This window comes from Pagrus pagrus (genome assembly GCF_965226575.1).
Source record: "Pagrus pagrus genome assembly, chromosome: 13".
Lineage (NCBI taxonomy): Eukaryota > Metazoa > Chordata > Actinopteri > Spariformes > Sparidae > Pagrus > Pagrus pagrus.
The window spans coordinates 26,992,037-27,009,455 of record NC_140197.1 but is presented as its reverse complement, the minus strand read 5'-3'; the positions used below and the strand labels follow the sequence as shown (position 1 = coordinate 27,009,455).

At 41.1% G+C, this 17,419-nt stretch overlaps 2 protein-coding genes across 2 annotated transcripts; both read left to right on the top strand.

The window, feature by feature from the left end:
- The first annotated feature begins 165 nt into the window (after positions 1-165).
- atp13a1 (ATPase 13A1) lies at positions 166-10,427 on the top strand. The gene is made up of 25 exons (XM_084372637.1): positions 166-782; positions 1,662-1,751; positions 2,012-2,275; positions 2,375-2,530; positions 3,150-3,219; positions 3,299-3,405; positions 3,550-3,679; positions 3,813-3,868; positions 4,019-4,145; positions 4,288-4,425; positions 5,238-5,358; positions 5,473-5,630; positions 5,917-6,092; positions 6,179-6,289; positions 6,402-6,527; positions 6,615-6,723; positions 6,903-7,096; positions 7,962-8,058; positions 8,145-8,329; positions 8,594-8,708; positions 8,803-8,999; positions 9,152-9,294; positions 9,382-9,493; positions 9,581-9,724; positions 9,828-10,427. Exons 1-25 carry the CDS (start codon positions 429-431, stop codon positions 9,936-9,938), a joined length of 3,591 nt encoding a protein of 1,196 aa, XP_084228763.1. The 5' UTR covers positions 166-428; the 3' UTR covers positions 9,939-10,427.
- Positions 10,428-12,079: 1,652 nt separating this feature from the next.
- dsn1 (DSN1 component of MIS12 kinetochore complex) lies at positions 12,080-16,477 on the top strand. The gene is made up of 11 exons (XM_084370429.1): positions 12,080-12,150; positions 12,408-12,444; positions 12,575-12,848; positions 12,951-13,024; positions 13,198-13,270; positions 13,531-13,618; positions 13,727-13,774; positions 13,912-13,983; positions 14,086-14,233; positions 15,132-15,219; positions 15,333-16,477. Exons 1-11 carry the CDS (start codon positions 12,116-12,118, stop codon positions 15,413-15,415), a joined length of 1,020 nt encoding a protein of 339 aa, XP_084226555.1. The 5' UTR covers positions 12,080-12,115; the 3' UTR covers positions 15,416-16,477.
- The last annotated feature ends 942 nt before the right edge of the window (positions 16,478-17,419 follow it).

The following is a 17,419-nucleotide window of genomic DNA, read 5'->3' as shown; positions in this document are numbered from 1 at the left end:
GTGTCAGTCTCACTCAGTGGCTCCTCCCCTACAATGACGGTGCAGTTGTTAAAGGGGAAGCTCCTCAATTGCAACATTTAAACAGTAAACGACAAATTAAGTCGATATATGTTGTCAGAAATATCTGAATTCATAAGTTATATGAAGTTGAACCTAAACGACACGATGTAGCTGTGAAGGAGATAATAACATTTGATTTTTTTTTGGTTCAATCACAGTTCAATCACGCGGTGCCAAGAAAACATTACGTGTCTTTGCGTGTTTACGTATGCGGAAGCGACAGTCAGCCAGAGTGCGGACGATTCAGTAAACGGGCTCTGAAGGCTGGACCGAGCACCGCTCCGTGTGGGGAATCGTACTTTTACCGGCTACAGCACGACGGGGTGGTGGTGGATGATAGAGGGGGCCAGCGGAGGGAGCAAAGTACAATGAACGACGCCGAGAAAAGGGGGAGTATGGCTGTAGACGGGATCCGGGAACCGGGTGAGCTGCAAATGGCCCCCTCTGTGAACCACAACCAGCATGACAGCGGCACCGGCGACGAGCTGGTGAGCTCGGTGACGCTGTACAGGCGAAGGCCCCGGCTACTGCACGGCACCATCCTCCCGTTCCTGGCTGTTCTCTACCCAGGCTGGCTCTACGTGTGGTTAGGAGTGTATGGTGCCTCCGAGTATCCGGAGGCAGGCCTCCTGGCGTTAGCCGCTATCGGGATCGCGCACGTCCTCACCGCGCTCTCTGGTTATTGGTCCGTGCACGCGCACTGTTGGCTCACTTGTTCCAAGGTAAACACAAGTTCAACAATAATAACAGCATGACATTTTACTGACATGTCTAAAGAACCCAGTGTTTCCCCCCCATACCTTGGACATAGAGATCAAAAGTCAGGCTCAGTTTGAACCCTGGGGCTGTTGTGAAATCAACGTCTTGCTCAAAAGCACTACAGCAGGGCAGGTGTTTGGCTTGAAACCCCCGGTTAATGATAGGGATCAACAAACTTTAACTCTTAAGTTTGAATCAGCTGTGACATTTCTCTGATGAATGGGACTTTCAGTCCACATGTTTGTCTTCGTTTTAAGGTTTAAAACTTTTCTCTGGTACTTGTGTACATGATGCCCATTATTATTTTAAGTAAAACACTTTCATTGACGTTGGAAGATTGTATTCTTTCTGCAAAGCAGGATGTAAATACCCGTGTAGCTTTCTTTGACATTACACTTCCTATAACAAGGTTTTTTTGCTGTAGGAAAAAAAACATTATACAAACCTAAAGACAGATTGCTGATATATGATCCTGTATGTTAAGGTTTGGAAAATGACCTGTTTAATATAAGAAAACAGCACTTTTAAATATAAATGGGACATTGTGTTTCATGGCACAATATTTAAAGTCATGCCACTTTATTGTTAAAGTGATAGATTATAATTAATAATTGACATGTTGATCAGCATCTCTGTGTGTTTTCTTTGTAAGCAGATGTATCAGAGTCTAGATCCTACATTATTTTAAGAATGTGCTTGAACTTCATTTTGATCAAGCAACTGTATGGTCATGGCATGTCTCATGTAAGAGGGACAAAGCTCCACAGGTACACAGCAGCAACAAAAATAACAGTGACTTGCCACAGTGTGTGAATTTGTCACCTGTTCATTTGTAAACACAGGAACCAGACCCAAACAAGGCTACGCTGGCGAAGGTTATACCCACCCCCAACAACGGTTTTGCTGAGCTTGTGGCACTACAAAGGGACCAGGTCAGTTCACATATTAACCCTGAGGACGCTCCAGGATGTTTTACTTGTAAACATGTCCCAGATCTCACATTCTTTATCTGCAAAGATCAGGTTTTTACACTCATGATTTGATCGTGCCAGTTTCAAATCAACATCAGTTATGTCGCTCCTGTTTCGTAATTGATATGACATGGCTTCATGTTGGCATTTGTGATAAGACTTGTCTAATGACACAATCTTCATCAGTCTCGTGTGTTTATTTCTCCTTTTCTGACCAACAGGATGAGAATGGGGAAGAAATTCTATCCTTTGAATTTCAAAAGATCCGCTACCTTTTTGACCACAAAGAGAAGAAATGTTTCCTTCCAATAGCATTTCCCATAAACCACCCAATGGGCCACTTCCAGTCCTGGCGTGGCTACCAGGAGGAGACTGAACTCAGAGCTGCAGAAAAGCAATATGGCACCAATCGTGCTGAGATGGTAGTGCCAGATTTCCTGGAGCTCTTCAAAGAGAGGGCCACAGCTCCCTTTTTTGTTTTCCAGGTGTGTATGTGTGTTTGAGAGTTTCTTCATAATTTCTCTGGTTTTGTTGTAAAATTGACTTCATGAATCTTAAGTTATCGATTTTCTGCCACCCATCAGGTGTTCTGTGTGGGCCTGTGGTGTCTGGACGAGTACTGGTACTACAGTGTTTTCACACTGTTCATGCTGGTGGCATTCGAGGCCTCCCTGGTCCAGCAACAAATGAGGAACATGTCTGAGATCCGCCGTATGGGAAACAAGCCCTACATGATCCAGGTAGGCTTGGTGAAATCAAAATGTATTTATATTTATGTCCCCCTGCAGTCAAAAACGTATTTTTTCCCTTTCTCCTACAGTTGAATGTTAAAGCTTCACTGTGTAAAATGATGAATGCACAGTGTTTGATATTAGCGGGCTGTTTTCACGTCAATGCTGAAACACATTCTTTTTCAAATCTGATCTTAAGAGGCGGACCTACGAGTATGATTTGTGACATCTCAAATAGTTAAGAAGCCATTCCTGGCCCAATATTCAGCACACGCAAGTGTGATGTGGAAACTTCAATCCTCCACTTCACACTGAGAGTGGACTTTACAGTGAAGTAGGAGACATTTTGTGTTTAGCAGTTAAACTTGGGAAATATTTTCACATTCATATATTCTGGAAGCTTTAGCAAGGGAGAAGGAATAGATTCAATTTTAAGGATTGGGTTATGTGGTGATGATACTTTACCATGTTACCATGGTAACATGTTAGATACACATGCCTTAATATATGTGTTATAAACATGAAATTACAAACAGAAATTACATCTTGCAAATCAAAATCCATTATATACAGTATAATGCCAATGTATTTAAATCATCCTAAATGTATTCTATGTATTTTGTGCCAGGTATATCGCAACAGGAAGTGGAGACCTATTTCAAGCGATGAGCTTGTCCCTGGTGACATCGTCTCAATAGGTAAATGTCCCCACATTCTCCCCACAATCAGATTGACTTTGTTTGTTCGTGATAAAAATATGTATCCTCTGCTTCACAGGACGTTCGCCGCAGGACAACTTGGTACCTTGTGATGTGCTGCTACTCAGGGGCCGTTGCATTGTGGACGAGGCCATGCTGACTGGAGAGTCTGTGCCCCAGATGAAGGTTAGAGACAAACTGATGTATAAATAATAACACTAGACAAAGCTGAGGCCACACTTTAAAGTCCATAGACTTTAATATGTCAGACTCAATTATTCAAAATGGCATGGAAAATTGTAATCACTGCTGACAATATGGGGTTTGCAGGAGCCAGTGGAGGACTTGGACCCAGAGCGAATCCTGGACCTTCAGACAGACTCTCGACTCCACATCATCTCTGGAGGGACAAAAGTGGTCCAACACAGCCCCCCTTTAAAGGCCAGTGCTGGACTCAAACGTAAGTGCTAATTCCTTACTTCATTTATTTTTTACCAACAACAAATGCTGGCTGTTGAATCAGTCAATTTGTGCATCTTTACCCATTTTCATCATCAAAAACAAGGTGCATTAATCTTCTCCTTTATGTGCAGCTGTAGATAACGGCTGTGTGGCCTATGTACTGAGAACAGGATTCTACACCTCTCAGGTGAGAAAGTTGCTTAGTGTGTCCATATAACTACACTCTCTTTTTTTCCTTGTCATGGATTTTAATTCTTGCTTTGACAACATATCAGTGTAGGACATGTATAGTCACCTGTAATAATGTACTGAATGTCTGTTATTAATTTGCCTCCAGGGAAAACTGTTACGGACCATCCTCTTTGGTGTGAAGAGAGTGACGGCAAACAACCTGGAGACTTTCATCTTCATCCTCTTCCTCCTTGTGTTTGCCATTGCTGCAGCTGTTTATGTGTGGGTAGAAGGTGAGGTGCAAAGATTCAATTCATTAAGATATAATTTTTTTTTAACACAGACAATATCCTAGTCAAAGTTATTGTTAAAAGCTGGAGTAGAGTGCATAAGTGACATCTAAATACTATCCTTGTGCTTTGTATTCCCCCTCAGGGACCAAAGATGCCAGCAGGAACCGCTACAAACTGTTTCTGGAGTGCACGCTAATCCTCACCTCGGTGGTTCCACCAGAACTTCCAATAGAGCTTTCTCTGGCAGTTAACACGTCTCTCATCGCCCTGGCTAAACTTTGTATGTCTGTTTTTGCTCCTGCCCTGCATGTGTGTTATATATAATGTACTAAAAGGTCCAGTGTGTACAATTTAGGGGCACAAATGGAATATATTATTCATAATCACGTTTTCATTAGTGTTTAATCACCTGAAAGAAAGAGTTGTTTAATTTTTGTTACCTTAGATTGAGCCTTATACACAGGGTGCAGGTCCACTTCCACGGAGCCTGCCATGTTGCAACGTCATGTGTCTACAATAGTCCAGAATGAATAAACCAATATTGGCAATAGAGAGGGCCTTTCACGTTTTCCGTGTTTATCGCGTTTTCAGCGGCCACCACATGGGAGAGTAAGCTGAATGGTATTTCATTTGTTTTTATCTGCCACTAAAAACCTCACACTGGACCTTTTTTAAAAGACCACAAAGAATTAGCTGTATAATACAAAGCTTGTACAGCAGTGGTTCATTCGAGTCTTCTTTTTCTACCCCTGCCTAGATGTATTCTGTACAGAGCCCGTAGATTGAGCCTTATACACAGGGTGCAGGTCCACTTCCACGGAGCCTGCCATGTTGCAACGTCATGTTTCTACAATAGTCCAGAATGAATAAACCAATATTGGCAATAGAGAGGGCCTTTCACGTTTTCCGTGTTTATCGTGTTTTCAGAGGCCACCACATGGGAGAGTAAGCTGAATGGTATTTCATTTGTTTTTATCTGCCACTAAAAACCTCACACTGGACCTTTTTAAAAGACCACAAAGAATTAGCTGTATAATACAAAGCTTGTACAGCAGTGGTTCATTCGAGTCTTCTTTTTCTACCCCTGCCTAGATGTATTCTGTACAGAGCCCTTCAGGATACCGTTTGCAGGGAAAGTGGAGGTTTGCTGTTTCGACAAAACAGGAACACTGACCAGTGACAGTCTGGTAGTACGTGGGGTAGCAGGCCTCAGGTAAACTCCTGACTGTGCTATCAATACTCTACTATGCTATGGTTTTGGTCAGTTAACATATACATACATTTGCACTATTGGAGCATATTGACTGATGTTTTGGCTTTTTTACAGAGAAGGAAAGGAGGTGATGCCTGTATCTGAGATCCCAGTTGAGACACATCGGGTGGTGGCCACCTGTCACTCATTGGTCACCCTGGATGATGGACAGCTGGTCGGAGATCCACTGGAGAAGGCCATGCTGACCGCTGCAGACTGGACCCTTACTAAAGGTACCAAGGAATGGGTGTGTGTAGGCTCATGTTGTGCTCATGTTTGTGTTGGGCTCCATTCAGGCATGTGTCCCATTTTCAAATTTGCATTTGTTTGACTGACTTGCAGTAAAATCTTCAGGTTGCACCAAACCTCTTGTGTTCAGCTAGGTGGTGTAATTTCACCAAGGCATCTTAAATTAATTATTTTCCTCAAATACTCTGTATTTTAATGTAGATGTTAGTATTTGGGTGCCTTTGCTACTAATTGCACACAATGCTTATTGTCTCTTGTCTCTTTGAACAGATGAAAAGGCGTTCCCACGTGGCATCAAAACACAGGGACTTAAGATCCACCAGCGCTTTCACTTTGCCAGTGCTCTGAAGAGGATGTCGGTCTTGGCCTCCTATGAGAAACTGGGCTCCACTGAACTCTGCTACATTTCAACTGTCAAGGGAGCTCCAGAGACTCTCAGAGGAATGGTACATATGGACACCATCCTTTACACATGCATGCTGCAGCCTAATCATGTCTACCTACCAGTGTTTTATTGCGGCTGTGATTGTAGTTTTCAGAATGTCCGGCGAGTTATGACGAAGTCCACAAGGAAATGTCTCGGGAAGGTGCTAGAGTGCTGGCCTTGGGTTACAAAGAGATGGGACATCTTAGTCACCAGCAGGTTGTTCTTTGATGTTTCTCAAAACTGTCAGATCTGTCTGAGTAGTCTTGTCTGATGAGAATAGATAAGAGTATAGAATAGAGACTGAACACAATCTTTGTGGGTCACATAGGTCCGGGAGATGAGTCGTGATGCCTTGGAGTGCGACTTGCATTTTGCCGGGTTCATGGTGGTGTCCTGTCCCCTGAAGAGTGACAGCAAGGCTGTCATCAGAGAGATCCAAGAAGCATCACATCATGTAAATAAGCTGACAACACACAAGTGTGCACACATACTCAAACAGCTTGGTTTTTAGATAGATCATTTCTTCTTCCTCTGCATTCAGGTGGTGATGATCACAGGCGACAACCCTCTAACAGCCTGCCATGTAGCAAGAGAGCTCCACTTTATCCAGAAAGAACACACACTTGTATTGCAGCCAAGCCCCGGTCAGGGTAAGACAAGCCATCACTTTAATTACATGTATCAGTCAAGTAAGCCAGTGAAGAACAATGCCAGTAAAGGTCATAGCTTAAGGGTATAAAGATTGCTGTAGTAAACCATTTGCAGTAGGTGTTTTGACCAAGGACATAGTTAAAGTACAGAGTCATGTACCTGATGTTTTGTTTTCCAGGTGAGTGGCAGTGGGAGTCCATTGATGGCAGTGTGCGTGTTCCACTGCCCCCTCCCTCAGTTTCTACATTCGTGCATCAGTTTGACTTGTGTGTAACAGGGGAGGGGCTGGCCAGACTGAGCTGCGACCCACAGCTACTCCACGCCCTCTTGCCTCACATACGAGTGTTTGCACGTGTTAGTCCTAAACAGAAGGTAGGTTCCATGGAAGTTATCTTTGTACTCAAAAACTAAATCATCAATTAGAAACAGAAATTGCATTTGTGGGTCCCATCTGGTTGCGATGGTGTCATTATTTTTTCCTACAGCCATGGATAAAGTGCTGTCTAATACGTTGGTCCAAAATCTCTCATATGTGTTGAACTAGGTTGAGATCTGGTGACTTTGATGGCCATAGCATATGATTCACATCAATTTCATACTTATCAAACCTTTCAGTGACCACTATGAGTTGGGGGCATTCTCATCCTGGAAGGAACCACTTCCATCATGACAGAAATGTTTCATAGGATAAAGGTTATAACTTGGAAACAACTTTCTCTTGATTTGCATTAACTCTTCTCACAAGTGGGCCCAAACCATGCCAGCAAAACGCCCCCTACAGCATTACTGGGCTACCATTTGTTATGGTTCCAGACTCATTTCTTCAGGTTTTTCCGTTAATTTGTCACCAGTCTGTAGCAGAAAATGTTATAGCTATCTCAAACATCAATAGTAATGTCAGATGTTGTGGTTTTGGTCAAAGACCAAAGACTTGTTGTTTACCAATAATACAGAGACATCCATCACAGATAAACGTCACAGAGTTTAGAGAGATAGACAAAGACAGGTACTTTAACTGGGGGACACAACTCATTTTGTCAAATGAAAAACAGATGATTCGAACAAACTCAGGGAATTTTCTCTGGGGGTTGTTGGGAAGCACTTTGGGAGATATATGGAATGAGTATTTTAAGTATGAAAGATTGAAGTCACTTTATGTAACAATGTAAAAGTATTTAAAGCTGAACATTTAAGATGTTTGGAGGTTTTTAAATATAAAGTCGGTTCTCCGTTTCAGGAATTTGTCATCACAAGTCTAAAGGGGCTGGGTTATGTGACACTGATGTGTGGTGATGGCACAAATGATGTTGGAGCTCTCAAACACGCCCACATAGGTAAGAATTATCTCCCACCAAGGCGTAAAGCATTTGTCCCTAATGTGTGTCCCCAACAGTGTATAGTGATGACAGTTTTTCCACAGGTGTAGCCCTGTTAGCCAACGCACCTGAGCGCATGCCTGAAAGAAAGAAACGGGGTAGAGAAAAGGAGGCATCCACAGCAGAATCCAGACCTTTACCACCTGTCAGTTCAGGAGGCAAACTGAGTTCCAGGGCAGCCAGGCAGAGGGTGATGGCCCAGAGAGAAGAGCAACTTGCAGCACAAAAGGTATGTTTTCAAGAAGTGCCTCCTCCCTGATTCTTAAGGGAATAGTTTTAAAATTAAATTCTGTCCTCTTTTTCCCTCCGTACAGCAACTAAAACTCATTTATCTTCACAAGAACACCAAATGCAGCATTTTAGCTTTCTCCCCGGTTACTTACATTAACACAACCATCTATTTATAGCTCAAAAAAGAGAAGAAATGTGCCTTTCTTTTAACTTATAGAGCTTTAGTGCACTGATCTAAACATCTGGGTTTATTTTGTTATAGGAGAGGATCAGTCAAGTCTTACGGGAACTTGAGGAGGATCAGGTACAAGTAGTGAAACTGGGTGATGCCTCCATCGCTGCACCCTTCACCTCCAAACTCTCCTCCATACAGTGCAGTGAGTAACACTTGTTTATAATTTCAGCTGGCAAAGATCCAAACATAAAGCTGCTCCCAACCTCTAAAACTTGTTGCTTCGTCTTTTCCCCCAGTCTGCCATGTAATTAAGCAAGGCCGTTGCACTCTGGTGACAACACTACAAATGTTCAAGATCCTCGCTCTCAACGCCCTGGTGCTGGCCTACAGCCAGTCTGTACTCTACCTCGAGGGGGTCAAGTTCAGTGACTTCCAGGCGACCCTGCAGGGCCTACTCTTGGCCGGATGCTTCCTCTTCATCTCAAGATCAAAGGTGAGAATTCATGGAAGAAAATACAAGCCCTATATGTTTCTGATTGTTCTCCCAGCAAGGTAATATTTACTCAGTGTTTTTTTTTTTCTACCATAAGGTGTGTATTCTGATTTTTTATGGAAACCAAATCTTTCTGTCTCCTATTTACACAGCCACTGAAAACATTGTCTCAAGAGCGGCCCTTACCGAACATCTTCAATCTTTATACGGTGTTGACTGTGCTGCTACAGTTTGCTGTCCATTTCTGTAGCCTGGTGTACCTTTACAGAGAGGCACAAAGCAGAAGTCCGCCCAGGTAAATCAGAGTAAGACTGGCGGAGAGAGAACGAGAATAAACAACAGTTCTGCTACTGACATTTCACTCGTCCTTTTTGTCTTGCAGAGCGGAGCAGTTTGCCGATCTATATAAAGAGTTTGAGCCCAGTCTAATTAACAGCACTGTGTACATAATGTCCATGGCCATGCAGATGGCCACCTTTGCCATTAACTACAAGGTACGTCTTCTTAATACTATTAGTATTTCTTGCCTCTGTATTCTTTGTGGTATAATAGACTCACAGCATTGCTTATGTTTCCAATAGGGTCACCCCTTCATGGAGTCGCTCAGCGAGAATCGACCACTTCTGTGGAGTATCGCTCTGTCAGGTTTAGCAATTGTAGGACTTCTTACTGGCTCATCACCAGAATTCAACGAACAGTTTGCTCTTGTAGACATTCCAACGGAGGTGAGCTCACATTATTTTACCATTTATTGTTGTGTTGTAAAAAACTTAACGTAATAATGATGTACACCATGAGGTAACCTGCTTCCTGTTTACTTCCTTGCAGTTCAAATTAATCATTGCCCAGGTTCTGGTGGTGGACTTTGTTGTCGCTCTGCTGGTGGACCGTGTCTTGCAGTTCCTGCTGGGCAAAGGAACTCTCAGGCTGCCTTCTTGAACTCAGTGCCAACAGTGACCGCTGCCCTTACCAACCAAACTGTAAAGGGAGAGAAGACTTTTGAAGGAGGACGAGAATTAAAGCTGTTGTGACATAAACAAGACAGCTGAGACAGTCATGGCGTGCAGTACTGTACACTCCGTGTATCCCTTCCTGCTCAGTCCCCCCTTAACCATCTGTGTTTCTGAATTTTCATCAGTTCTGTTTATATTCTCTTTCAGTTTTTTTCATAACTCTTGCTTTTTTTCTACATCTCTCTCTCTTTCCTCACCTGTCCCTCCCCGCTGCTACACAAGGCCATGAAGACAGCAGTATTGAGTGGAGTGCGAGACTGTGTGCCAGCCAGAGTGAAACATACAGGCGCACAAAAGGGGCATTCTCCAAGAGAATTGCAAAAGTGTTTTTGAGTTTTTTGATTCCTCTCCTTGATTTTGTAAAAAGTGAAAAAACATCTCTAACAGACTTATAAAGACTTACAGATACAAATTATGAAGTCTGTCAAGTGTTTTGTCAAGTACAAGTACTGAAGTGTCTGCACATGGAAAGGATGAGCATGTCCAGCTGGTCATGAAATGTCCTGTTCCCGGAAATAGGTAAGTAAAGAATGATCAGGGTATGAGAATATCGTGTTACTGTACCAAGAAAGACTTTCATCCAATGAAACCTTATATCTCATGGGACACGTGACACAGGCCAAAGCAAACATGCCATCTCATTAAGTATCAGTTTATAGGAGAAAAGACTAGAAGATTGTGAACTTTGTGTTTACTTACCAACTGAACTTAATTGGCCTACCAGACTGTTTGCTATTTATCTTTGTTATGAACTTACATAAACCTTTGTGTGGTGAGCAAACTGCAGCAGCTTACACAAATTGCCTTTTCTTAAAATGTCTAGATAGAACTCTCACTCCATGGTGAATCAGGTACTGTACCAAGCATTCAAGTACCATGGAGCTGTTGAGGGCCTTACAGTCCAAACTGTAAATAATTCCAGCTTTCTCTCAGTGATGTTATCCTACAAAGTTTATGAATGGACTCCCAACTGGCTCCAGTCTTTCACCAGCAACTGTTGGGACTGCTTTTTTTGGCCACTTATGAATTATTCAGTTTCCAATGCCTCTCTCTTATAGTTACATTTAAAAAATATATAGTATAGTAGGGAGGTTAATGTGTTGATGTATATATCTACTTATTGTCCTGAGAAACATCTTTTATTTAGGAGTCATGCAGAAAATACCCCATGATCGATGTATAGATTAGGATGCCTCTCATGACAATGTTGGAGCCATAATATTGGAGATAAGTAAATGTGCAAAGAGTAAGCACAGCAACTGAAATTATAACTTGCCTACTTGTCAGATAACACTGCTATGTTGCAAAAAACTAACACAACAAACACTGCCAGTGGTTGGGAAATGCCATAAAGGAAGTCAAAGCTGTTAAGTGTAAGGTCTCATTCTATGCACTAGAAAACGTAAGCTGGATGACATCAGAAATCTGGTGTGTCTGAAGAGGACCGGGGCCAGGGTTACCCCTTTAAACTAGTGGGTCAGTTCTTGCTGTTAATTTGATCCAGGGGTTTCAGAGCTACAGGACTGGATTCCTCCACAGCTGAAGCCACCTTTCTACAGAAACATTTGTCATCACAGCTAGCATTTGATTTCCATAAATATTCAATTACTGAAGTATTCACTTTCAAATATTTTCAAATACATTGTAATTCATATTATTTTTAGGGGTTTTAATTTGAAGAATGAACATATGCTGCACACACTGCCATCCACACTTTAAAGGTATTGTGACCAACACAAGAAAATCTGTGGACAATCATGCAACTCCCAATGAGTGTCAACCCCATAAAGTTATTTTTATCTCAGAGAGGGTTTCTTTCATCTGTGTTTCCTGAAAGCAAATAGGTAGTTTTGGACTCACATTCTAGTGAATTATATATTAAATCTGACTTTCACTGCAGAACAAATAACTGGAACATCTTATCATGAAGGTATGATCAAGTATTTATGAACTACAGCTCCCCATTACACAGGTTCATTGACTTTATAACTTGTTTGCAGTCTCTTGTGCTACAATCAGACTACATTTCCCATGGTGCTTAGGGCAGTAAAGGGGTTTGGCCTGTTGGGCGCGCGCTATGAAGTAAACCATTTGAAAGTAAAAATGGCGGAGAAACATTTAGAAGCTGGACAAGACGGGTATGTATCCTTTTTTTTAAACCTTTGACACGACCGATTTCACAAAAGTTTGTGATATGTTGAGAAACAATACAGTGAAATATTTTTCAGGTAACGTGTAGTTGTTATCTCCGCATGAATTATCCCCAAAGCAACTTATTTCTGTGGTCTGCGATGCTTAACCGTTAACTTCCGTAAACACCGTAATTTGGACATTTTCGTTCCTGATATTCTGTAGATGTAATAATAGTTTAAAACTAAACATTTTCTTCTTGCAGTTACGAAAGGGTCGTCGGTGCTGATACCCAAAATGAGGTAATGCATTTAACTGACATTAAACTAGCTGTTGTTGACTAACAACGCCTCTGTTAGCTAACCCTATATCCAAGAGCTAGCGTTAACTAATCACGCTGTCGTTATACTGTCACTGTCTGCTCAATCCAAGGTCAACTCGATAAAAGGGACATCGAAAAGATGCTCCTCCACAAGCCCCATCTCAGCTCCCCCACACAAATCTCCCCGTTCCGACTTCCCATCACCCTCCACACAGACGCTGGATGCAGAAGAAGGACACTCGGAGGCAGTCAAACAAGAAATGCAGATAGAAAATACGGAGAGACCTTCAAGTCCTAATGTCAGCCCCACCGGACGGAGGAAATCCTGGAGGAGAGCCACCTTAACCCGACGATCTCTCCCTGCCCTTCCCAACCCATATCAGGGTGAGATGTTTGGCTTTGTTGCGTCCTGTCAAATCGGTAAATAATGACCATGGGTATCGATTTTATTCGCAAATTAAATATCTATGTATGTGTTTATTGTAGTTTTGTGCAGGGGCATAAGTACATCCTTATCAAGCGAAGAGAGGCTGGAAAAATTGATGGAGACTTCAATGAGGGTAAGTGTGGTAGCGTCATAAGTACATTAGTCATTGATACTCATTAGGATAATGCTTTATATGAGCCATGAGTGGACTGTAAGCATCTTGGCTGCAGTAGAGTTTTAATTTTAATTCTTCCAGTCTAACATTCACAATTGACCTCTGTCTAATTACCTCTGCTTTGTCTCTAGCTGGCAATAGAAAGAACTCAAAATTCACTGCAGTCGGTGCCGAAAACATCACTGGAGTCTTTTCAAAAACAAGGTTAGTGCTTGCTTCATTTGGCACATATATTGTGGGGCTCTTCATTGTATCATAAATGACAAAATGATAAAAGAAATGCAGCAAATCCTTATATTTAAGAAGTTGGAACCTTTAAATGTTTGATATTTTTGGCTTGAAAAAAGACTGAAATGATTAATCGATTATCAGAATAGTTACCAATTAAATTTCTCTGTCTTTTTTAAATCCCTTGCAGCTCTAACATTCAGTGTAACCTCTTGTCTGTATATTCCTTGGTACAGTTGAGCGTATCCAAAAAGAATGGCGTTTTCTGGCCAAAAGCATACGAAGTGAACCACAGGATCATGAACTCCCTGCTAGTGCAGCCAGGTATAGGATGTATTTTTTTTTCCTTTATATATATCTTTTCTGGGTTTTTGCTTTTGCTAAGAAATTGACATGTTATACTGCATTTATGCCTCTGTTATTTGCTTTCAGTTCTAGTGATCCTTCAATGCAAAGAGCCATGGAAAAGGCAATCAGCAGGCATGTTGTTCTTAATATCACTGTATCATATCACTGTAGCAAAGTATTCTTTTAAATCATAAATTCATACTTAAAAGATAAATAATGTGACCTATCACATGAGGTTCTTTTTTTTAACGGCCTATATTTTGTTTTAGGCTCCAGGCTGAAAGTGAATCCTGGGAGGCACTGTTGAACAAACACCGGAGTAAAGCAGAGGAGTTGGAAAGGTGAACATGTCACTGAGGAAAACTGTAGCAATACTGTGTTGGAGTAAGTCAATATTGTCCTCTCAATTGTGCGTCAATAATGTGTCCTTTTATCCATTGCAGGAAAGTGGAGGAGGGCCAGGAGAGAGGCGTATCATTGGATACTTCATCTGTTACCCAGTCCTCACAGTACCATTTCATACAGAGTAAACCCGACTACCATGGTCTCCTCCGTAGACAACAGCCGATGCTTCAAACTATGGCAATGATTGTATGTTTAAAATAAGATTTTGTATCATTAGTAAAAAGAATCATAAACTTATCAATAGTAGAAATTACTTTAGCACAAGTTAAAATCTCTAGGATTTTTAATTACTATAATGTTCTTATATACCATCTGTAAGGTGGCGTATGCTAAAATACTAAATTTGGCATGAAAATGGAGCAAGTGCTTCTTGGCTGTAGCAGTGATGAAACACAAAGCAGATGCTACTGATTTATGGGCAGCTTAAACGCTGTCCACAGGAAGGAGAAAGAAGCGTGTTACTTTTTGGGGGGAATTCATCCCATTATTGCGGGCAGTGCCAATGCTGGCACATTTAAGTGGTTGGAGACAGTCTCCATCCTCTGCAGTTTAGAAATGTTTATTAGCTTTTTGGCTCTCATCTGTCCAAGGTTACAGTGCCAATAAATTAAATAATTTCCCATTCAACCTTCACTTTGCTGGATTATGATAACAAAGTTGATGCTAGATAACATAACTAGAGCAACACCTACACTCCTTTGCCCAATTATCTATTGTTTGATTGCAGCAAACAACAGATCTGTTGTTTTAAAACTTTTTTTTTGTAGCAACTGCTTACTACATTTTGTTTTTGGTGTGGCGAGGTTGAAAAAAGTTGACACACATTTCTGTGCACCAGTCAGAGCTTAGCAACAATTTTAGTGATAAACCCATATTTAATACTACTGGGATTTGCATTTTGTTCTTACCTTAGCTCTCATTATTATTGCTCTGTTTTTTTGTCTGGAATATTTGTTGCAAAAGAAAAAAGCATATTTTAAGGGCTTAAATATGAACCTGTTGAATAACATTTAATAACTGTACGGAATTTATTTGGATGTGCTTTATCACATTATGTAATCGGTTATCTCTGTTTTATGTGTAGATGGACACTCAGTGTAAGATGGTTAGAGAGCTTCTGAACATCAAGGAGCAGTCACAGTTATTGGTGAAAGAGACCAGTGGACGATTGGGTAATGATTTTATCTATCTATTGTGTTTCCAGGTTTTCTATGGACTAATTGTCGTATCAAATCAACACTGATGTGGCAATTTAATTTTTAATCTTGTTACTTTTTCTTACCAGCGGCAGAAGCAGGATTCCAGGATCTTTCACCTGACCCTATCAGGAACCTCATGGCAGTCCCCTTATCCTCTGCAACTACATAGTCACTCTGGCAGGAGGCAAGCACAAGCAATCAATCAAATAATAGCACCATGGTTCTTTATGACTTGTATATGAAGCTCATACATGTGTTGTTTCTGGTAATTTTACTGTTTGTGATTCGAGAACATATAATTTCTTTTCTCTGTCTTTGTTGTCTTGTTTTATAACCAATGGAAAGCTCTAATTTAATGTTTTCTGTCTCAAATAAATACAATTCTGTCAGCAGCAGGACTTTTAATAGTGCTAGTTCAGGTAATGCATACGTTTGACCAGCAGGTGGCAGTAGCTGGCTATACAAAAATGTGACGAGCATTGTGAATAGCCAGAGTTGCTTTTTCTATAAAGGCCTTAATTAAGTCAGGTTATTCTGGCTTGTGAAACCTGAAACTTTTAATACTAACTGGCAGCTTTTAGACAGGAACAGACAAATGTTTCAGAAAACTTTTCCAGTGTCCTGCAAAACAATGTAATTGGTCATTCATCATGAAATAAACACTTAGAAATTCCCCATTTATTGGATCCTATAATCCTGTCTAAAGTGATCTGTTGTCTTAAAAAAATCAAATATAATAACTTCTGGAAACTAATTCTGATTTGTCTTTTTAAAATATTAAAATATAATTATATTTTTAAAACGATTGAAGTCATGGGGTGTAGCTTTGAGTGGTTTAGTTAAATGAGTTTGAATACAGGAGATTCTACTCTGTAGTGTGCTTCAGTCTTAAGTGTATGTACAGTTCTTTGAAATGCTCATCCTCAGTCACATTTACTTGCTTTTTGGTGCCGCATCTATTTCACTTCATCAGTGTCCCCTGACCATTCAGGAGGAGGCCCCTCCCCCCACAGTGACTCACCCCCATCTCTTGCATTTGGCTGGGTCACTGATGCAGAACGAAGCTTTGACATTGTACCAGTCAGTCAAAGCTTTGTTAGCCATCACTACTATCTCTTGGACCCAACCAAGGTTGCACTCATTTATGTTCATACTTAATTTGTTTACCTGATGATTACAGTGGGATGAAATCTTTACTCTATTACCAATAATAAATAAGAGTGGATGACTATCTGTTCTCTGCTGTTTTGATTTCCAACATTGACTATCGTGAATTTTTCCTTTGATTGCATTCTAGGGAGTGACTAGAGAGCAAAGGGACAAGCACAGAGAAGACAGGCAGGGTTGTGACCGTGAGAGTTGTGAGTAAGGGAGGATGGTGCACAGCAGGAGAGATCGATTCTTATTTAGATGAAAATGAGGCTTGATGCTTGTGGGGTGAGAGGAGGGCAGCTTTAGCATCCAAATGAATAGAAGTTTCACAGAAATGATCCTTAACCGAATCACCAACAATAAAAAACAAAGAAGTTTATAAAGCCACTGACATAGTCTTTTCACTTTCGAGGAAGCTCTCTCTTGACAGTGATAGACACTGACTTTGGGGTTAGATGGTAACCCCTGCAGCTACTCACTTAAAATTGTAAACTGTTGCTTTAAACAACCTCAATGACCCTAGTAAATGGCATGTCAGAAGTTAAGTGTTTGATTTGGATGCAGTGCGTATTTGGATAAAGGTGCCTTAGGTGTGACCAGGCTCTCCGGGTTCCTTGTTTGCAGGCTATTATTAGAAAAAAGAGTGTTTTTTTTTGCTTTTATACATCGTATTCTTTTTTTTTCTAATAAATCCCTGATGTTAATGAGATTTGAGGTCTAGTTATGGTCAGGATTACTTTTTTAAGGGGTTAAAATCCACTGCTTGGTATAATCACCAAGAAACCTAAATTGTGACTTGTACTATGTGCACATGCAAAGAACAATTACTGTTTAGGTTTACTGTATTCTCCATTCTTGTTGTCTCTAACTTAAGATTGATTAGCTGCAGATTGTAGTAGATGGATGTGTGGAGAGTCAGCATAAACCATTGCCAGTTTGGTCCTACTCTCTCATGCACACCCATCATCTCTTCTCAGTACAGCAAGGCTGGCTGCTGCTCTCCTCCACATCCATTCAGCCA